Source organism: Ciconia boyciana, chromosome 10, assembly GCF_034638445.1.
Source record: "Ciconia boyciana chromosome 10, ASM3463844v1, whole genome shotgun sequence".
Taxonomy (NCBI): domain Eukaryota; kingdom Metazoa; phylum Chordata; class Aves; order Ciconiiformes; family Ciconiidae; genus Ciconia; species Ciconia boyciana.
This window is the reverse complement of record NC_132943.1, coordinates 44,077,927-44,100,095: the sequence shown is the minus strand read 5'-3', so window position 1 is coordinate 44,100,095 and position 22,169 is coordinate 44,077,927. Positions and strand designations below refer to the sequence as shown.

At 52.8% G+C, this 22,169-nt stretch overlaps 1 protein-coding gene across 26 annotated transcripts in view; it reads right to left on the bottom strand.

The window, feature by feature from the left end:
• The window catches only part of PCBP3 (poly(rC) binding protein 3), a 62,147-nt gene that overhangs the window by 10,264 nt on the left and 29,714 nt on the right, over positions 1-22,169 (bottom strand). For 7 of the 26 annotated variants that reach the window (XM_072874852.1, XM_072874856.1, XM_072874830.1 and 4 more), the window contains 12 exons: positions 20,882-20,953; positions 20,564-20,587; positions 19,534-19,566; positions 18,680-18,796; positions 18,139-18,270; positions 17,673-17,822; positions 14,885-14,959; positions 11,787-11,828; positions 7,473-7,551; positions 6,640-6,699; positions 3,632-3,684; positions 427-596 (listed from right to left, as the gene is read on the bottom strand). In XM_072874852.1, coding sequence (XP_072730953.1) covers positions 427-596; positions 3,632-3,684; positions 6,640-6,699; positions 7,473-7,551; positions 11,787-11,828; positions 14,885-14,959; positions 17,673-17,822; positions 18,139-18,270; positions 18,680-18,796; positions 19,534-19,566; positions 20,564-20,587; positions 20,882-20,950 — 1,004 coding nt within the window. In that variant the 5' untranslated portion in view covers positions 20,951-20,953. Of the gene's footprint in view, positions 1-426; positions 597-3,631; positions 3,685-6,639; positions 6,700-7,472; positions 7,552-11,786; positions 11,829-14,884; positions 14,960-17,672; positions 17,823-18,138; positions 18,271-18,679; positions 18,797-19,533; positions 19,567-20,563; positions 20,588-20,881; positions 21,032-22,169 lie in introns of all 26 variants that reach the window. The other 19 variants (XM_072874843.1, XM_072874844.1, XM_072874845.1 and 16 more) reach the window with 11 other exon arrangements.

The window sequence follows — 22,169 nt, the reverse complement described above, 5'->3', positions numbered from 1 at the left end:
GCAGTAAGTGATGCTGGGATCCCAGCGAGCAGGTCCCAAGTGATGCCTCCCCACCACCGGCTCAGCTCCATCCCCGTCCCTGTCCCCTGCCTCATCCGCAGGGAAAGACGGCAGCGATTTTGTCCACCCACGAGCAAAATCCTCGAGCGAGGGCGGCAGGTGGACAGGCGACCGGCGCAACCCGCGGCTGCTCCACCAGCAGCGAAGCATCTCCCGGTCCCCAGCCAAAGCACCAGTGGGTTGAGAGGTCCCGCTGGTGACATCTGGTTCCCGCTCAGAGGTCTCAGCAAGCCACCATCCATCCCAGCCAGCCTCAGGAAGCCCCTCCTGGCCCCCGGTGCCGGGAGCGAGTGCTGCTCCCACTGTGCCGGCAGGATGGGTTCGGCCGTGGTTGGAGGTGGTGGAGTTCGGCGGGGGGGGTCTCACCTGGCGTTGATGAGGTACTGCGCAAGGCTGATGTTTGCAGGGGTTCCTGTGATGGTAATTTGGCGCTCCGATGACCCTTCTGTGGCGTTGGCGATTTTGATCTGCGCTCCCGACATCTGCCGAATTTCATTGATTTTGGTCCCTTGGCGTCCGATTATGCAGCCTATTAGCTAGAAAAAAAGCACGGAGGGAACGTCTGAGAAGCGGCAGCTCTGGCAGCCATCGGCAGGACACGAGCACAACTGCATGGCACCGGCCAGAAACCCTCCTCCCTCTGCCCTGGGGCACAAGTGACCTTAATGCTCATGAAAACAGGAGAGGGACAGCCCAGGGGTGAATCCCACCTGCATGGGAGCACGGTCCTCCCAGGACACGTCTCGCAACCTGCCCTGCTCTGCTCCTTGGGGGACAAATTTCAATTATCCACACACAATGTGTGGTAGCTCAGAGGGCTTCAGGAAGGGCAAGGCATTATATCGGGCTCATTTCAATAATAATAATTTTCATGATCTAATAATTGGTCCACGTTTGGCAAGGGTATAAGGATGGGAATAAGTCATGTTTCAGACTGTGCTCCACACTTATCCCCTCATTAATCACAGCGAACCTGAAGATGGTTATACAGGACGTGTTACTAGAAGAAAACAAGCCCGCCGCCTTCCCTGGGGACAGCCCAACCCCAAGTGCACCCTCATCAGCCGGTGCAGCCACACACCATTGATAGCTTCATGTTGCTCACTCCATCCCACACTTCTATCCTGCTGGGACACCCTCGCTGCCTCTGTTACCCCCTTCAGCTCTTTCGGTGCAATGCAAGGGCTCACTGGCGTTCACGCCATTGACAGGAGAGCACCACGTGGCTGCGGCACCGGCAGAAGAGGAGAATCCTACTAAAAACATGTCTTTCACACTCTTGTGAAAAAATTAGAGCCGGCTGGAAGCTTGAATTTCCTCAATTGCCTGCCCCTTGAATTTCCTCAATGGTCCTCAATGGCTTGAATTTCCTCAATGGTCTTCATCTTTGCTCTCGCTCATTTGTGCATCAAACTATCCTCAAGCACCTCCACACCTTGGTCACACATACCGAGATGTCCAGCTTTACCAACACAGGCATGAGGTGTTTCTTTATGCTTTTCCTGGCCATCAGCATTTGAGCTCCTCTCCAAGGTTGCACCTGGGAATTTGATATGTGGGACATTCATCTTGGCAGCTGCTGTATTTCTGTCACTGTAGAAGTGGAGACAACTACTCCTCCAAATATTCACTGGTCCTGTTGTCAGACCATGGGGCTACCTTAGTAGTTTGTCCCATACAGACCTGAATATACACCCCACTGCCATGCTGGAAGGGTATCAACTACGTCAGGGGCTGCAGCGTGATGTTCAGCCCAACAGCCGCCCATCCTGGTCTTCATGGCACAGAAATAACTCAGAGATGCTTCAGCAAATGAAAATCCCTTACAGCTGGAACCAGCTGGAGAGACCCAAGGAGCCAAACCTATTTGGAGAGATGTTCAGCAACATCCAAGCATCTCTGCACAGTGTTCAAGAGGCATCCTCTGACAGCCAGAGGAGTGACAAGATGAATTTCATCATCATCTTTCCTTCAACTCTCCTCTCTCTGCGGCGCAACCACAAGCTGATCTACAGCAGTAAAACATGCCTGTAGACCCTTTGCTTTAAGAAACCCAAACCTGTCCTCTGCTTCCTGGAAAGGTAGCAATGGGAATTTCAGAGCCTTCAAAATGACAGGAGGTAGAGCTAAGGAGGCATTTTTTCAGCAGGCAGAAAGATGCAGGCTATGATATTTAATCCTGTGCAGGTCTGATGAGAGCTGGTCTTTAGTGAGCAAATGATCTGAGTACTCCTGGGTCCCGTGGCAGGTTCCTTGCCATGTTAAAGGGGAGGAAAGGCCCCTTTGCAAGGGGTCACTTGATATTCCTGAACATGCTCTCATTGCTGCCAGGGCCACGGTCCCCCACGCTTGACAGACGTGGCTGTTGCAACCTTGGGAGCGCTTGCAGAGCTCCCCACAGCCTGCTGGAGGGGGTCCTCGCTGGATGGACAGAAGCAGGCCTGGGATCAGCTCTGCCGCCATCTCCCACGGGCTCCTCTGCAGAGCTCTCCCACAGCGGTTAGCCCCGGGGTGAGGCATCTCCGAGGGCTTCAGCCAGCAGATGCTCAGAAGCTGTTTCACTGCCGCATCTCTCAGGTGGAAGGAGGCCTCGCAGGTGTCCTGGAGAAGCGGAGGTCCCCGGCAGCTTGCAGCCAGGCTCGCTGCCCTTCCCTTGCACTGCCACGCGTTGGTGAACAGCAGGAAGAAGTGGCAACAGCTGCCAGACCTGATCCAGAAAATCCTGATGAGGATGGGCTGAAGGTGCTTGTAGGTGATGGAGACGGGGACAGAGACTGGAAGTCATCCCCCGACTTGCCCTGATCCTGATTTGAGTGCCCACTGGTTATCAACCCATGGAAACCAGTAGGCCAGTCCAGAAGCAAGTGAGACCCTTGGATCCAGGTGCCGGCTGTGTTGGGCTCTCCATCCCACCCCCTCCCACCTGAGCATCCCCAAGCACCCTCCTCGCACCGCTCAGTGCCCAGTGTGACTCCAGCCTCCTCCCAGCGAATATCCCAGTCCAACATCCACTTTACTACAATGCCTCCATCTATAAGACCCAAAAGCTGCCTGCTAGCAGTACTAAGATGAGACGCACTGTCCTTCAGATGCTTATGTGGCATTTTGTGGCATCAGAAACACTATTTACTTACCTCGTCTTCAACCGCACCCCCCCCAACCCCCCCCCCCCCGGTAACTATGCTTGAGTTGAAACATCGTCTCAGGTCTGCCAGTGCTAGATTAAGCAATTATAGTTTAATCGGGGCTGGCTCGGGAGCTCTCTCCCCTTCCAGTGCTGTCAACTGGGCATGCTTCATGAGCACTGAGTTCACTTGGAAAGGGAAAAGGAGCATTAAGGAGGATTGTACCTAGGAAAGGTACCGATGGGGTAAAGTCCAACGGGTGATTTATGCTGCAGGCTGATCTCCAACAGAACGCACATGGCATGAGTGAACCTGGTGAAGGGGCATCTCTAAACATATTTAACAAAGTCATATGCCTGCAGCTTATATATATATACACACACATACATGTATGTGTGTATGCACACACACACACACACGCCGAGGAAGTACTTGGATTTACTTACATCATTGGGAATGGTGAGTTCATGAGTACTGGCCGGGGGACTGGCATCCAAACCTGGGCATATGCAAGGGAAAATGGTTATAGCTTGCAGAGGCAGCACGGCGGAGCTCCGCTGCTTTCCCGCAACAGTCAACACTGCAAAGGCTGCGTCCTGCTCCGGGGCTGGGAGGGGAAGGGGATCACACACTCTGGTACAAGGAGGAGGAAGACAGTTGCTACCTGACTCTTCTGGAGCTGGGTGCCACCTTCCCCTGCATCCCTCGAGCTGGCCTCGCAGGTGCTGCCCCATGAGTGCCTCGCTTCCCACCCTCCATCCTCCCACTGGGAATGGCTTCAGAGGAGGGTGCGTTACAGCGCAAGGTTGCAGCATCGCTGGGGAGCGTCTGACAGAGGTGGAAAAGCACCTTTCCTCCTCTACACAGCAGCAGACAGCCTGCTGGCTGGCAAACCCAACCCTAGAGGCAAGACAGCCTGCCAGTGGGAGGGTTGTCCACGCACCCCCCAGCCCTCTCTGGACACAGCAGCACAGAGCCACTTGCTTACAACAGCAGCTTGGCGCCCCAAAACGGGTTTCCCTGGGGGATCTGGTGGTGCTAGCACAGGGCAGCCTGCAAAGCACTTTGCAAGTTAAAGCCCCACAGACTTGCATGCTGAATTTAAGGCAGACTGCTAAGACATGCATGCTATCTGGACCCGGGACTGATAGTCCCTCTTACTTCCAAGGGAAAGCATGGCAAACAGTACGTAGCCAGCAGGCTACCCTGTGTGTGCAGCTCCAGAGGCAAGAGGACAGCATGCTGTAACGCTCCTAGGCCAGGCTGAAGCTTGCCTCTCCCACAGGTTTCCTTATTAAGTCACCTCAATGCTGAAGCAGGGATGTCCTATTGCAAATCTGCAAGAGAGAAGCTGTCTAGTGGCTAACAGGAATTTGCAATGACCTCAAAAAAACCCCTTATCCATATGATATGAACTACCGAGGAAGGCTTTTAAGAGCAGTGTGTGCAAGAGTCCAAGACACTTGTGCAGAGTAAGGGGGTGCAGAGAAGAGAAGCACAAGGAGACTGGAAGTGCTGGACTGCTACAACACAAGTCAGTAGCAGCACCGGATTCCTAGTCACCCAGTCCACCAGGGCTTCCTCACGCTGCACGGCATTATGCCACTGCCTTAACCACGCTGAGGAACTTCTCCAAGCAATGGTCAAGTTTTGATGGTCTGCATTTCCATCAAGGCCCTCTGCACCAGAGAAGAGGTGCTCCCATCCAGTTTTGCCAGCAACAGCCACCGAGGTTTTAAAACCCAGCGGGTCTGAACTGATGTCTGTCTGGGTACCGGCACTGTCAAAGCAAGATTTCTGAAATGCTAAAATGAAGCCTTAGGTTGCAATCCCATTTGAGCATCAGCCCTAGAAAGGAGAATATCAGGTATCCTTGATTTGCCCTTGCATGATTCCTGCGCTTTCGCACATGCACCTCCCTTACAGAGACGCAACGCCTGGGTACACCGCCCAGACACCCGCTTGCAGGAGGTCTCTCTACCACGTTTTTCACTCAGGAGCACACAAAAAGGCAGGGAATGGGGACACAAATCCTCCACTCAGCAGCCCTATGCCCTCTTTCACCCCTGCTGGGTATACTAATGCCAAAGCCTGCACAAAACAGCTCCTGCCCAGCTTTTACACAGTGGGCAATGCTTAATGCTGACTTTATAGCACGGTGCACTGGAAGACACGTTTCACCAGCCCTGGACCATCTTTCATGCCAAGCTTCCTCGCAGTCTAGGGCAAGATGGACTGCACGTAATACAAATAGATGTCCCCCAGGGTGCAGATGTCCCCGCCTCTCGGCCATGCATTACAAGGTTCAGCTCGGTAGCAGCCTGGGTATGGCAGAAAATGTCTTCTGAAGGGAGCAGAGCACCGTGGATGGGCTCAGAGCAATGCTGAGGCACCCAGGGGTCTTTGGAAGTGCAGGCTGGACTCCTCAGATTCATAGATAGGGCCTCCCGCCCCATGCTCAGATGCCACGGGTGCTGCTGAAAGCTCTTGGGGCATGCGGTGCCATGGTACTGCATCACCCTCTGCATCACGACAGCCATTGAGGAATGGCCACATCCTTCTCCATTACCTGGAGATTGTTTATTTTAGCATACCAGATCCTCCCTCTCTGATACGCACATGCAGTCCCCACAGCTGTAACGGGGGGGATCAGGGCAGGATTAGTGCCATGGGTGATTGCAAAGGGCAAAGCAAGGCACACAGAAAACAAGGCTGTGGAAGATGGTATCATGAAACCTATTTTTGCTATAGTCTTGTGGGGTCTATTTACTTGGGCTATGTTTGCTTTCATAGTTAGGTGACATCCCCAGACTCTTTCGAGGCATGCAGGTGATGCACCTTGGCTGGCCACAGAGCACGCATGTGCCCCAGGTACATCCAGGGGGGGTCTGGCTCACATCGCCTACGAGCCTCCAGGTCTCAGGATAACTCCTCTAAGCAATGGTAGGTTATAAAAGATAAGCACGTTCGGCACATATGGATGAATGTCATCCATTTTGATATCAAAATTTCTCCAAGATTACAGCCATGCTTTGGCTCCTCAGGGTCCTCTTCCACTAAAAATGCAGCTGACCCTGAATGGCTTAGAGACGGCTAAAATTGTGTTTTGTTTCCGTTCCCACAGGCATTTTTCTACTGTTTCTGAGCAAAGTTTATGCAAAATTAAATGAAAGGATAAGGGCAATGACTCTGATGTCTTTCTGTTACAAGGATGGCAGTTATATGCAAACATCAAAAACCTAGGCAATAAACTCCAGGCACTTTTCTTCTGACATGCTGTACAAAGGAGAACGGCAGGCACAGTGCTGCCTGGTCTCTCCCTGCCAACCAAGAAAACCTGCCGTCTTCTCCACAAATACCACAATTTATCTAGGAGCACAACAATGGCACAGTCCTATTTAAGAAATATATTTCAACAGAAGCCTGCTTATTTCCCTGTAGCTTTGTGTTTTACCTGATGATTGGCCCATCAGATTTTGAGCTTCTTCGGAGGAATGTAAGGGCAGCTTTTCTCCTGAAGAGCAAAGAAGAAACAGGTTTAATGCTTTTGCCTTCAAGGAGATAAGCAATGTCACTTCATCTAGGAAGCTCAAAATATGATGAACATACTGTCAGAAAAGGCATTTCCAACTGGCATTTTGACCACCGAGTAAACAAAGGTACTTTAAGTATCTCCATCCCCTGCGCTCTATCTGCTTCCCAGGTCACCATGAAATGCGTTAACTGCAATGCCAGCCTTGGGGATGAGGCTGCTGAGCCACGCCGGGGCTGGCTGTCCTCCCATCAACGCGGCTCCCTACGACAGCAGCTCCTTCCCATCGCTCTCCCCAGCACGGGGGTGCCGTCCTGCCCGGCTCAGCACTGCTCCCTGCAGACATCGGGGCAGCATCCCCGGCCGGCACCGAGCCGTTCCCCCCGGGAAAGCAGGGATGCCCCACCAGGGTCCGGATCAGCGCACGGCAGGAGATGCTACCTCCTCTGGGCAGGGAAGGATGGGAGACTGGTGCTCATCACTTCTGCTGGGAAAGCCAGCAAAGCTGCGAGCAAGGTAAGCGTGGCTTCGCAGGAGCAGTCCAGGCATGCACGGTTAATGGCTGAGAGCTCGCCCGTGAGGACCGTAACCCCCAAACATCCGTCCTGTCTCCCTGTTAACCTTTCCCCATGGACATTGCAACTTCAGTTTTACTTGCCCTGCCTGTTTCCATTAAATAGCATGAGTTTAGAAAGAGAGAGAAACTCTACAGGTAAGAAGAGAAGGATATCTAGAAAGGGCGTGTGGGTACGTACCAGGGAAAGCGGGGGTGGTCTGTCCAAGGGGAGTAAAGGGGGTTTGCTGCATAGCCAACTGGTGGAGCTTGGTCAACTGCTGAGGGGTAGGAGGGACATTAGAGCTAAGAAGGTTATTGTCATAGAGTACAACAAGTCACACCGAAAATCAAGAACAAAATTATAACGGAAGGAAAAAAAGAAAACAAAACAAAACAAAAAAAACAAACCAGGAAGCCATGGTGAGACATGGCAAAAACATTAGCAGAAGGACTTGGCCTGGGTAAAATGCAATAAAGCCCAAATCTTTTGCAGAAGTGCTTGGTCAGGGTCTGAAGTACGATACCAGCAAGAAGCCCATTCTTAGTTTCCGCCCCTCGTCAAACGGTTCAGCTCCTTCGCTGCGAGCGAGCGGTCATCTCGGCGCACGGCCGGCTGCTGCAGCAGTGGCAGGGCTGCTGCCTACGGTGCTTCCAGCCGCTGCCTTCCCCTTCTGGGCTTCGCAACCGGCAACCAGAGGCTGCTGCTCGCTTCAGGGTAGCTTTAGAGCAGAGGAGCCATCTCAAAGGCACTGCCAGGCTGGTGGCCATCATGTGCCAGCAGCCAGAAGACCCTCTTTGTGCTGCTGGAGCTGCATCGTGACCATGTGTCCCTGCAGCAAATGCTCTCGTGCTGCGCCTCCAATGGGAAACGCCTCTGGGAGATGGACAAACTGCGGCTCTTAACGTCAGCTCGTTACGAGCACAAGCCCCTTAGCAGTACAGGGAAATATGGGCTTCAGCCATGACCAGTAGGTATTTCAGATCCTTGTATCCCTTGTTGTGCCGGGTAGGTTTTCGTGCCCCGTCAGGAAGCAGTTGCATAGAGAAGAGTTTGTTTGGAATACATTTTGTGCTCTGTTTTAGTCTCCAACTTAAAAAAAAAATAATAAAAAAGAAAACAAAAGAAAATAAAACAAACTGGGCTGAAGTCTAGCGGTGAGCAGGAGGGAGGGTCTTTATCACCTCCTGCTCGGCAATTTCACAGGTGCTCAGAGGGTTGCCAGGATCGCATCATCCCCCAAACACAAACCGCTCGTTGCACCCATCCCCTCCCCAGCGAGGGAGAGGCAGGAGTTATGATTTCCACGTTTGGGGGAAAACAATACTCAAAAACCTCCTTGCTCCTGCAGCATGGCTGGGGAGGGAGCGCGGGGAGGTCTGGCCGGCAGCGGTGAGGGGGAAGCGCTGGAGGGAGCAGACCCGGGGGCTGAGCACACCGGGGGAGAGACTGGAGGGAGGCAGCGGGGAGGGGAAACGCCTGGAAGTCCCTGGAGGGTACCCCAGGGAGCCCTGCCTGGCAGAGGCGTGAGGACTTCCAGCCTCCGCCGGCTCGGGGGAGAGGTCTCGCACGAGACGAGGCACGTGCACGTCTCTCCCTGTGCAGCACGGAAAATAAACTGAGGACGCCCTACGGCGTGTTCCTGCCGAAACAGTCAGCTCTGGATAGGACCGGGCATGCCACCGCTCCTGCAGGTAGCAGGGATATCAGCATTTGCCGCTTTTTAATTTAAGAACTTCCCTGTTTTCTACCAAATTAAACCCAGGCGTGCCCTGTTTGCGGAACTCCTCGTTACAACCGGTCCCACCAGTGGGACTCCAGATGACGCGTCCTACCTCTTTGCCGGCACTGCTGAGGAGCACTGGGGAGGCAGAGCCCCTCGGGCTCCAACTGTGCCTTGGGGCAGGGGTCCTGCTTTGCCTGCCCGGGGAAACACCAAAAGCTTTTCTAATCCTGATCCAGCATATTTTTAAGACATAGTTTGGATAGTGGTATTTAGCAAACACCCGTAATAAGAGCAATGAAAAAAGCCTGCAAGAGGAGAGGATGGCTATACCTAGGCATTAAAGTGAAAGCTGCTACGTGAACGCTTGCAGTGCATGAAACACCTCCTCGCCCGTTTCCTGGGAAAAGCTGAAAGCAAAAGCCTGAGACCATTTCTTCAAACTCTGGTTTTCCCTGCAGACCAGAGGGCAGTTCCCCCACCGGCGCTGCTGGGAGGGACAGCACAGGGCAGGACAGCAGTGCTGGAACCAACGTACAGCCACACCGAGCATCCCTAGGCACCCACAGCAATGCCTGGTTACATCTCATCTGCTGCCAGCCTGGTGCGTACCCAGGAGCGATGCCCTGGTTGGGGAGGCTTCCTGCGCTCCACATTTATTTCACTCCCAAACGCCCCTGACTCCTGACTGCCACGGCTGTCCTTTCATCTCCCATTGCAAATTTTGTGAAGGCAGGTAGCTACACATCACATCCCGAACGGCTTACGAGTACCCAGGCAATGCTGAAGCCCTTCATGAGCCAAAAATCCCACTGACCTGGGGGTTTTTCCCAGGGGAGAAAATCAAGGCAGAAGCTTCCATTTTAGCTTTGGCATTTGAAATTCTGACCACTCTGCAGCCATGGGTCTGCAAAAGGCATCTGCTAAACACAGACACCTGCGAGAGCAAGAGCAATGCCCTAAAATCACATTCAAGACTGGTTTCTGTACCAAGCAGCGTTTAAAATGACCAATCCTTGTGAGAGAGCTACGAGAGTAAGGATGGAGCATATGGCCCCCGCACGAACAACTTTTTCCAAGTTTCAGCAAATCTGCTGGGAGTAGGGCAGAGCGCAGCCAGCAAATGTATTAAATGTATTTTATTCCTGCCAAACGGAGGAATAGAATAACAAGGAAAACACTCTAAGCTGTCACCACTGTTTACAAAGGAAAACTGGGACAAAGAACATATTGATCTACGCTCTCTAAATATGCAGGTGTATTTATTCATATTCCACTTAGGGAGCAAAAGTGAAGTGCACACAATTACGAATATTTCTGAGCAACCATCACAGCAGGCTGTTCAAAGTATATGCATACTGGTGTCACATGGAAAGCCAAAGCCTGGCCTCCACTAAATTGGGTGAAATCACCGCTCCTAAGATCAAAATCCAGCCTACAACTCCTAAACGTTCCCACAGGGAGCATGCATTCGTGGTATCGAACAGCCTTGCTCCGTTCTCAGTCGTGCAAAAAGTAATCCCATGATTTAATACCCAGCGCACCTATCCGAAAGAGGAACGCTGAGCCACGTCAAACTCTTCCCATGTGTGGGATGGCTGGAGAGGGCTTTCCACCCAGACCACGCCGCTTACAATTAAGCCACATCCCCAGAGCGGCCCCTTGTGCTCAGCCCCCACTGCGGACCCCCGACTCACAGGCATGCCAGCAAGAAGGGGCCTCTGCAATGGGACTCGACGGGTGTTTTATACCCACTGAAACACATTTAGAAAATCCCAGCTTTTTCCAAGAGCTCCCCAGCACGTGTCAGCCGTGACGACCCCAGAAGCCAAGCAGCTGTCTGCTGCTGGCAAGTACTTCACTGCTGCTTTTAATAGAGAAGTCCTTTAAAATAGACTCGTTTTCTATTTCTGTTGGTACTTTTATGCACAGACATGCCAGGAGACGTTCCCTACACATCCCCCCACAAACGTGCTGTGGCTCCCTGACCCACCCCAGGCACGGTAGCCTGGCGCAAGCAGGGGGATCTGAGCATCAGCAAAACCCATCCGTGCTGCATGCCTGAGCGGCGCCTGTCTCCACACCACGGAGCGTGAGACGAAGCGGGGACCGTGCCTACGATGTCCCCTGCCCCGGGTGACAGCGAGCCAAACCCAGAGAGACAGCTGTCAAACCCAGGGTGACCGCTTCGGTCTGGGGTCCAGCTCCCGCAGGAAGGCACAGAGCCATCGGCAAGGTGAGACCCAGCCATCCTCTCCATCCCTCCGGGGCAGGCGGGTGGTGTTTTGCCTAGCCTCAGCGCCTGCTTCCGAGTCACCCGGAGGAGGACCCCCAAAAAGGCACGTCCCCTTGCCCAGGCTTCAAGCAAGACACCACGCACCACTGGAGCTCTGGCTTCTCCCCACCCCACCAAGGCACTCAGCACCTAAATAAGCCCTTGGTTACCCATATTTTAAGGATAAGGGGGGAAATAGAGAGGAAAGTCTTTTTTCCCCCTTTCTTTGCGTGTTTTGATCATTTTGAGGCACAAAATGCATAGAGTATGGTTTGTCTCAGAACAAAGGGATAGCACTGAACAATGCAAACAATTTAGCATCAGGCCAAGTCCTCAAAATTAATAAAGTTTAGCGCTAACAGGTTAAAAGGCTATTCAAGGTATTACAGATACTACACACGGCCAGTTACTTTGAAAATATGCTATTAATATTATTGTCTAATATTAATATTATGTGAATTAACAGTAGCATGCAGGTGACATAAAAGGGTATAAGAAAAATTAGGGTAAAACTCACATCCGGGTGTGGAATAGCGTATTGTCCCTGAATTGTATAGGCCTGCAAAAGAAAAAAACAGACATTATTAGGGCTGGCAGGAGACGGCGGCAAAGCCCCGTGCCTCCGCAGGGACTGCTGTCCCTGGGCTTTGCTCCTTTCTGCCTGACATGGAGTAACTGCTGTGAATGCAGGGGCTAAAGAGGAGCTCAGCCCCCACCCTGCTCTGCCCGGGACCCTGTGCTACCCCCAAATAACCGAGCACGGGGAGCTGAGCACCATGACTCCAGCACATCTCTCCCCTCGCTCCGCTGCCAGTGAAAGCGGGGTGTGGGATCTTGAATTTTGATTTAACCACCTTAATTTTGAGGCTGGAGGGGATGAGGGAAGCACCTTCCGTGCAGCAAGCAGTTGCCCCGCACACCCCCCTGGCTAGCCCAGGGGAAGAGTCCCCCTGTGCTGCATTAAATTTGCTGGGGCAGCGGGAGGGAGACGTACCCCTCCGATCAAAGCTGGAGCACACTGAACCACCTAATTTGAAGGGGCTGGGCTCAGTTTGGCTTTTCCAGAAGGAACAAAACAGCTCTTTAAAGGTGCCAGAATTGCATGGAGCGGGAAGACTGGGTTTCGCTGTACAAAAGATATTAATCAAACCAGAATTATCTGTGTAGCGGATGCACGGTAGCATCATCACTGCCCTTCACACCTAAACGTGATCCTAGAAAGCAAGCCAGTGCAGTGAGTCTCTCTGTGTTTTCAGGTGCACAACTCTCAACATGTTTTACATTTACCCAGCATATTCCAGTGCTCTGCTGGGGGGAAAGGCATTGCTGTGCAGAAAGCCAGCTGGTGCTGATGTCTCACCAGGCTTGGAGAGGGCTCGGGGACAGGCTTCCTGCATTGCAATGCCTTTCACCAGAAAAAATTGACAAATCCATGCAGATGTCTGCTAGGCAAATTGTTTAGTGTTTTTCCCATTGTTTGTATCCTTTCTCTTTTGTAAATAACCTGGAAATAAGCACCGCTGTGGGTAAAGAGCCAGATACTAGAGAGCCCAATATTTCAGACTTAACCAGCTAGCAAAACGTATCTCACTGGTTGACACATTATTCAGATGATTCTGAAAGAAATGGCAAAAGAGATGGATAACACTTTAAAAAGGGAGAGTAAAGATAGCCAAGAAAAAGAAAAAAACCACTCTGATCCTCCTGCAAATTTGCTGCATCGTTTGCAAACAGCAAAGCACTTTGTGTGAGGAAAACCCCCCAAATCCTGGAGGAGGAAGGAGGCAAAGCCTCATGCACAGAAACAGCAATCCCAGTGCCTGTCGGCATCCCGGCGCGATGGGGACTGGTGTGTCCGTGGGGAAGTGGCAGAGGCTGCTCTGAAAAGTTCACTCTTTCCTGGCGGTTTTATTCGGTCATTGTTTTTTGATTAGAACAGTTTATTAGGAAAAGCTAATTAAAGGCAGGAAGGTGTCTTGGACAGATGCAACCCAACTCTGACAGCACCCTCCTGTGTGACACGCGGCTTTCTGCAGAGGCTGACATTGCTCACGGATGATGGGGCAGTTGCCATCGGCCACCGTGTCCCTCAGCCTGCTGAGCTCCTGCAGGTTAAACCCACCCCAAGCACTGCGCAGCACTGACTGTCACCTGCTGTCCTCTGCCCACCCGCCCTGCGCCACCCCTCGGGCAGAGCCAAGGGGCTCGCCAGTGCTCCCTCAGGGGCGGCAAGGAAGAACTCTCATTTCAGAGATGGTTGCTTCTTCCCGCGACGTCACTTCTGTGCAAGACACCAACCGTTTGCCAGCAGGAGAAACGCTACCTCCATCTTACTCTCCCTTTTGAGAAGATAAGTTCACCAAGCAGCTGGACTCAAAGCTCTTTTCCAGGACGGCTGCTCAGACCAAACGACACACTCCTCCTGATGCTGGCAATGACTAAGAGATGCTAATTCAGCACGCTGCCTGAAATAGCCTGTGCTTTGAGCTTTGCTCCCATCCTTAGTTTGTCCTTCTGCTATTTATTATGGCTGGGGAGAAACGAAATAACTCCTGTGGAGCTGCTCTGGATTGTATTAGCTGTAGCTTCGTGGTGCTGGCTCTACCTGGCTGCTGGAGCTCCTGGGAAAGTACCTCTCCCGCTAGATACTGGTGCATCATGGCATGGTGGCATCTACAGGCAGGTCTTTGGTCACCAGGCGAGGTGAGTAGATGAGGTGGAAAAAGCAATGGTTCAAGTCCCCTCTTTAAAAGCAGCCACCTGCTCAAGTGCTTGTTTCATAAATCACGTGCTGCGGGAGCTGATTTTTGTTTGCAGAACAACTGCCAGCTCGCACGGCACATGTGTGTGATGGTTATCCTGCAAAGAAAAAAATCTGCCATCACTTCCCAAGGGTCGCTAGAAATACCACATCATGACTGCAAGCCTGCAGACCGAGCACTGCACAATGTCACCAAAGGCAATGCAATGCAGGCTCTCCTGCAGGCAGAGCTGAGACCCAGCTTTGCAGCAGAGGTTATGGCATTTTGGGGGGAAGCAGCACCCCAAACCAGCCGAGCACCAGTGATGGGGATGACCCTTTCATGGAGGCTGCCCTGAACAGAGGCTCAGCACAGTCCTGGAGCAGCTGGGACGCGCTCTTCCTATCTCAGCTCGATTACAACTATGCAAAGTTATTTTTAATTGGACTAGAGATGCCAGAAAATAAACACTTGCAGCCACTGTGAGAGCATAGTCACGGCCTCTTGTTCAATGAGGCTTTTCTCATCTTCTTCACACTGGCAACTGTTGGTAAATACTGAATTTGGGTCTAATGAAGCAAACTCCAGCCTTTTCTTGGTGCACGAGTGCCTGGCAGAGCTAATGCCGTTTCCCCAGGCTGGCCCTTTCCTTATCCTCCAGCAGCCATCATAGGAGCTAAGCCGTCTGCCCAGGCTTGCAAACTGCCATCAGTTCTGCAAAGAGCTTTCAGTCCACCTGCCGTGGCACACAACGGATGGGATGACACCATGCAAGTCAGAAGGCAAGAAACCTGAGTGCACTAACGGGCAGCGGCTGGTGCTGCAGTAAAAGGCTGAGGTTGGCAGTGGAGGCTGCAAGCGGGTCGGCTCTTACCTGACCACCTGCAAAAATGACAGGGGTGGAGGCGGGCTTTGGGCGGTAGGGAATGGTGGCACCTTTTGGTGGGGACTAGGAAAAGGGACAAGGAGAGGGAGAGAGAACATTAGAACAGCTTTCCTGAAACGGCGGCAAAAAGAGCGTTAGAAAGCACCCGACGGAGCACGGCCCCCGGGGCCGCCGCCCAGCAACACCCGCGTTTCTGGACAGGAGGACACGGGGGAAATCGGTGTTTAATGGACAACGAGGACAACCTGGGGTACAGGAGATCCCCTGACAAGGCACAGGACTCTAAATTGCTTCCTGGACCTCTGCTGCCTCCCTCGCCTTCGCTATGCTGTCTGCGAACTGCGTTACCCGGTCTAGACTCAAGCCTGACACTGGAATGCAGCGCCCTCCTCAAAACACCCCAAGGAGACCCTCAAGGTGCAGCAAGATGGGGAGGTACACCCATGGACCAGGCTTTTCATCCCTGGCTGCCAGGAACCTCTTCGTGCAGTGGCTTTCTTTGCAGCCTGAGAGCTCTTGCACATCAACAGCCCACCCCGGAGTCGTACCAGCCCCGCCGAGCACCAGGAGCTGTGGCATGGCATCATGAGCACAGGCATCAGAAGGAGTGAGCAGCTCATCTGAGCGACCCAGCACGATGCTCAAGCTCTTTGACCCTTCTCATCTTCCTCGCTGCCAGAACAGGGTCACCTTCAGGACTTGGTTTGGTCTATCGCCATCCAAGCTGGGACGTGGATGTGGTCAAGACCTCCCATGCCCTGGTGGGACAAGTGGCAGTGATCACTTTGGTCAGGGTGCTGAGCTCTGGAGGAGCCAAAGCTGGAAACCCCTCTCAGATGGCAATACCAGCACTTCCAGAGATCTTATTCTAGAGCTGCATGGTGGTAGCAGTCTCTGTGAGAAGCCAGCCAGACAGTAAGCAGCGGAGGCACTGACCCGTACGCACTCCCAGCCCTCCTCCTGCGGCAGCGTGACCCGGGGCAGCCCCCTCCAGCTGGCCAGGACATCTCGCTCCTCCCTGCTGTGGCCTGACCGGTACCTGGGTAGGTCCGAGCAGAAGCTGTAGTGATGCACATCAAGCTGTAGTGATGCATCCCACTGCGCGGTGCACGGGATCTTCTCACCCAAGTTATCTCTGTTGGTTTTCTCTTGAACGTAACTAACAGGCCATAGAAGAGATTTTGGAGGTTTCTAGGGATCAGGAGAGATTTCAGATAAAAGCCTCCTGGTTCTACCCGAAGTGAAATGACCCAGTTACTGCTATGTAAAGACAGGCAATATAAATTACGTTATCTCATGGAAAATTCTTCATTTTTTCTGTGCATTCTTCTAGATGTCCACTTGCAGCCACGTGGCATATCCAAATCTTCCTGCTAAGCACAGGTCTGCAGAAAAGCTGCATGATCAAAGCACAGCCTCTATAATCACAAACCTGCTTTTTCTTTTATTGCATTACAAATCTTGGAGGGGATGAGCGAGGATTTCTGCGGTAAGATAATTTAAGACTGAAAGGTTATAAGGAGCATCTCTGCGAATTGTTCAAGTCAGGGGACTTCCCAGATTTCAGACTGCAAGAAAACTCATGGGTTTTTCTCTTTCCCATTGCTGAGCCATACAGAGGAGTAGCAACCCTTGCTTTGGTCGGTGAGAACAGCAGTCACCAAAGACTTTATAACACACCTGCAAGGATCACCTGGGGCCCACCTCTGCCACAGTCCAGAGCATAACCTGGAGTCACCATGAGGCTAAAATCGCACTCCTCTGACAGCAGAGTGTACCCGCCTGAGCATCGCTACCGGCAGCGGTGTGTAACGTGGTTTGTGGCAATTCCTCCTTAGCCGTGCTGCTGACAAACTGAAGTTGCTTATGTTTGGTTTTACTCCACTTCCACTAAGCCTTGGCGCCCTCATCTGAAGCTCTCGCAGCGGCAAATGCACTCCTCCCTGCCGTGAAAGGGCAGTGGTGTGCGGGCTGTGCAGCAAGGCAGAGGGGCCTGATGTGGGTCTGTGCCCGTTGACCTCTGGGAGGCACCAGGAGCAGAGGGTGTCACCGTCCCATGTGCCAGGGGGTTTCCTCCTGGAGCTTCTCCCATCTGAGGTGGCAGGTGTGGACGTGGGGCACGTGGCTATGGTCATCCCTGGCAATAAGCCATTGGTACAGCAGCATCTCTCCATGGCAGAGATCTTCAAACTCTGCTCATCAGCATTTCTCCCAGAATACGGCACCCTGGACACACGTCCATGCACCCTATGCCTCAGCCAAATGCCTCAGCCTTCCTCACTACCTTTCCCGCTGTGCTTTGCTGGAGCCCGGGTTTGCACTTCCAGCCCCAGCTCCCCCAGCGTAGGAGACGCACTGGTCTCTTCCTCCCAGCTGTGGTCCTCATGGGGCACCATGAGCCCCGTGCAGAGGAGGCCAGGTACTTGGTGGAGTGGCTGCAGCCCCCATCCCCTTCCCACAGCACCCTAAGCGCTGCTGGGACACCAGGCTATGGCCGTCCCAGCCCACCTGGCCTCCTCCGGCACCCCTCTCTCCAGAAGCCAGCCTGTGCTATGACAAACCATCTCCTTTGGGGCACCCGACCAGGCAGGTTTCCAGTGTTGGGACTCTAGAAACAACATACGAAGATGGCGGGGAAAACACACTGGGTGGGTTTCAAACGGAGGTACCAGGAAATGAGTGGTCCGACAACGCGTGGTGAAGGGTATGAGAGACACGCTCCACAGCTCCCAGCGCTGTTGTGGTGTCAGCTGGGTTTTTTTCCTATGTACTTTACCCCCTTTGTTACAGACTGTACCTCCAGCATCACCACACAGATCTGTTTGACACACTGGATAATTGCGTCGGGTGTCCCCGAGATTGTCACCGCTCGCTCCGTGGAGTTGGGCAGCATGTCCCCCGCCACTTGAACCTGAGCACCTGTTGACTGGAGACAGAAAGAGAGAGGAGGAGAAATCCCACAGCTGAATGCCTTTCCTCACAGCCAGCTCCAGCTCCGACGCCACGCGCCTCCCGAGAGCTGCGCTGCCCCATGCAAGCTCAGACGCAACGCCCTGCCTGCCTCCGCAGGAGCACGCCGGCAAGTTCCCAGGGGATGCTGCTCCTACGTCAGCAGGACCGTCCTGGGAAGCAACGTGATGCATGATGCTCGCAGCGTAAGGATCCCCCTTTCCAAGGCAGCTCCTGCTCTCCCTTGGTCAGAGTTGCGATTACATGCAATAACAAAACCAGGTCTGCCTTACCTCCCTGATTTCCTTGATCTTGGAGCCTCCTTTGCCGATCAGCGAGCCGCACTGACTAGCTGGCACGACCAGTCTCAGCGTCACCGGAGGTTTGCTGGTAGCAGTGCTGTTGCTCATTGAGTTGGTTATGTCCTTGGGAAGGAAGAACGCAACACATCAGCCCTTGGTACCCAACCTGCTATCCAGGACAACACAAATGCTCCGGGCCAGAGAAGAGGGGTCATGTCCCCCAGACCCCAGCTGGTCTGCAGCTGCATCACTGCGCATCCCTGCAGTTAATTAACTGCAAGACCTCTGGGGCACTTCACTAAAGCTCAGTTCTTGCCTAGTTAGAGATGTCTGGAAGGTTTTGTGTGGAGGTCGTGTACCAGTTAAGCAAGTCCAACCAGGCACGCATGGATTGGAGGTACTCAGGCCCATCTGCACTGCTGCCCCCAGCAGCAGGCATGCTGGAGCTCTGCTTGGCCAGTGGGCCACCCAAGGGTCTGGGTGCAGACCATTTTACTCTGCCCTCCTGGGCCAAAGGGTTCACATTGCTCACCTCCTCAAATTTGTAGGCAATCATGGCGAAAGCCTTGAAGATGGCATCGGTGGGGCCGGTGATGGTCACGATTCGCTCGGGGCAGTTCCCCTCCGAGATGTTGATCCTTGCCCCGCTCTGGAAAGAGAAGGGCAGTCCTGGAATAACCATAGCCAAGCAACCGGTGGGGATGTGCCGGAGGTGCAGCCTTTCCTCCAGGTTGGATCCTGTCCCAGCCTGGGAAGGTTCAGCACCCAACAGCAGAAGCTCAGAGAGCCCCAGGTGACCGGCAAGTACATTGCTCGCTTAGTCCCTGGTCATCACCTCTGCCAGCTTCTCGACAGCCCATCTAACCTTAAAAACTCCCACCCTTTCCCCTTGCGGTGCTTCCAGCGCTGCCTTATCCTGACCCTCAGAAAGGGTTTCCACGCATCCATCTTGGATCTTTTACTGCAGTGCAAACCCATGCGATCAAGGCAAGACCAGCTCGTGGGGTCATTGCTTGTAAAAAGAAGAGTGTTGCTTACTGATCTGATAACTCCTTGGTAGCTGCAGGCACAAAGACCTTGGGCAAACTCAAGCATCTTAGAAGTGACTTCGTTTTACTGTTTCATTAAGAGCAAATTCTTGGCTCTGGAAAATTCCCATTAAATGTGATAGGAGTTTGTTTGTGTACGGAATGAGAAAACTGGACCAAAGAGCTCTGGGTACAGCCGGCTTGCGTGTCCTTTCCCTGGGAGTGACTGCACGTATCGCGCAGGGCAACGTGCAGCTCTGGCCATTGTGCTGCACGCTGCCAGGCAGGACAGCCCGACGGCCCTTCCCACTCCTCTCTCCTCCTCCTACAAATCATTTTAAAGAGCAGGGTTGCTCACCTCCTCACGCATCTTCTTCACGGTCTCCCCTTTCTGAAATAAGAATCAGAAACACAGGCTATTGTAAAAAATTAAGACTTCCACCTTCAAAACAACCCTTCCAAACACACATCTCTCTAATACATGGCAATACATGGCCAAACATTTGGGCAGCTCTGCGCTGCCTGGCCCTCCATCCCCACGTGATGGGCAGTCTGAGGAGCTGAGGCTGTAAGCCATCATAGTGCTGCTCCCCGTGTCTGTAAGAGATGACAAACAAACCAGCTACACAACTGCAGCTTCCACCTCCATTTCTACATTTCCCATTAGGAGGAAAACCGCATGGAAAAAGCTCAGAAACTGATCAGGTGTTGAGAAAAGCTGGCACTTCAGAGTGCCTTCGAAGGGCAGTTATCTAGTACCTGTAAAGAGATCTAATATCTTTATATCCAGATATAAAGCAGGTACAACTGTGAATCTTTCCAGGGCTGGACAGCCTGATGGAAAAATAAGGTGCAAGCATATAGGAGAAGGTGCTTGTGCTGCAAATCTTCACTACCACAAACCTGCCTTTTAAAAACACCAAAAAAACAATCCTGTATAGCCAGGACTTTCCAAACCACCACGGCAAGCACCAGGGAGCAGAGCACCTCGTAAAGCTTTTCTGCATGAGTTAAATGGCATCCTGTGTCCTCAGAGGGAAGTGCTGCAGAATTTAGATGGATTTGCATGACATTTCTTAATGTCTCTTAATGAATCTATTTAATTAATGTGTCAGGGCAACATGATCATAAACACCTATTTGCTACCACAGTGAAGCAGCTGGAAACAGCACTAGATAAGTTTGGTGGTTGTTTTTTTCTTTAGGGGAATGGTCTTTGATCCCTCGGTGGGTCTCCCATCATTTCTGTCTCACAAACCCAGCGACACGCCCACGCACACCGAACATTTCAGGGACACTACAGGGAAGAGGTGACTGGCATCTACCACACCACAGGCAGCAAACGGTGCGGGCAATAGCATCAAATACACATTTAAAAGATGTTGTTACCTTTCCAATGATGCTTCCGACTTCCTACCAAAAAAAAGCCAAACACAAAGGAAAAGACATTAGAAGACATGAAGACGATCCAGCCCCACCCCATAATGAAGCAAAGACCTGGTGCACACTGTCCCCAGCAGAAGGATAGTGCGGGGGGCAGGCATAAGAGGGGCAGGAGCAGCACGCCACCATGCCATGCTCTCCATGAGCAGGAGGAAACCTGCTCCCGGCAGCCCGGCGCTGCAGAGGCTGGCTGGACCCAGGCACAGCTGGAGTAGAGGCGGGAGAGGGAGCTGCAAGGAAACCCCCTCACCAGGAGCCCCTTACCTTGCCGTGCATCAGCAGCCGGATGGTGAGGGTGACGTTCAGGCCGCCTTCGGAGACCTTCGACTCCATTTCCTACCGGGGGATGGGAGACGTGCGTTAGCTGGGAGGGCAGCCCCGGCACAGAAGGAGACAGCACCACGGCCGTATCACCTGGGGAGAGAGAGGGGGAAAGGTTTTCTCTCAAAACAAGCAAGTTCCTCAACACGGATGGACCCTGCAGAGCAGCAGAGCATGGGAAAGCCACAGCTGGAGGAGCTGCAGGGAGATGTCATGGGCTGAGCACCTTCATGGATGCAGATGGGGCTGCCCACTCGCCGCAGGGACCGTGCTGGGTGCGAGCCTGGGAGCAGCCCACAGCTCTGCCACGGCTTTGCCGTGCAAAGCTTTATGCAAAAGCATGCCATGTCATGCTTTATGCAAAAGCCATCGTGGGAGCAAAGACTCAAGTGTCCGAGGTGGCACAGCCAGACTGCTAGCCCACACCTGCACAGCCAAAAAGCAGCTGTGCCCAGCTGAGCATGTAGATGCAGGAGCAGGGAGCTGGCGGAGCAGCCTGGCCAAAGACCGATGGCTGAACTGGGACTTGAAAAGACCCAGGGCACCTACCTCGCAAACCAAAATTCACCATTTCAAGTGTGAATAAGGCACTCAGAAAATCACAAACCAGTTTTTCAGTAACCAGGAAATATCTATCTGATCCCAGGACCAGGGAGCGGGAAGGATGGAGGACACTTCTGCATTTTCATCCAAGCTGTGAGCACCCTAGCTGGGCACTGCGTCTCAGGACCACGCCATTTCCAGCTATTCATGCTTTGCATGTATCTAATGAAACCTCTGCGAGTTTTCCCGGTGCTGCCGTGTTCCTTTCCCTTCCCATTCTCTCTCTTTCCTCCTCTGCCCTCTAGAGGGAAAAACGCCACTGGTATTTTGAAGGCGGGGGAAAAAAAAAATCACAGAACGGCAACAAATCCTTCCTTTTCTTTCCTCACGCCTCCTTAGTACCATCTCTGCGCAAGGACCAGGCATGTGAAATGTCTCTGCAGGCTACTGCATGGGGAGACCGGTCCTGTCTGAGAGGGGGGTGCCAGCATCCTTCTATGTGCAATGCCAAGAGATTTGTAGCAATTCTCCCCCATGTTATTTAATCCCTCAGTATATATCAGATGGGACGTTTTTCACCCTGGTCACGGGCATCTGGCATTTTCCTTTGCTCAGATGGGGACTTATATGACCAAAAAATGGGAGGTAAACCAGTTCTCAAATATTACTTTAATACAAAGAGGCAATC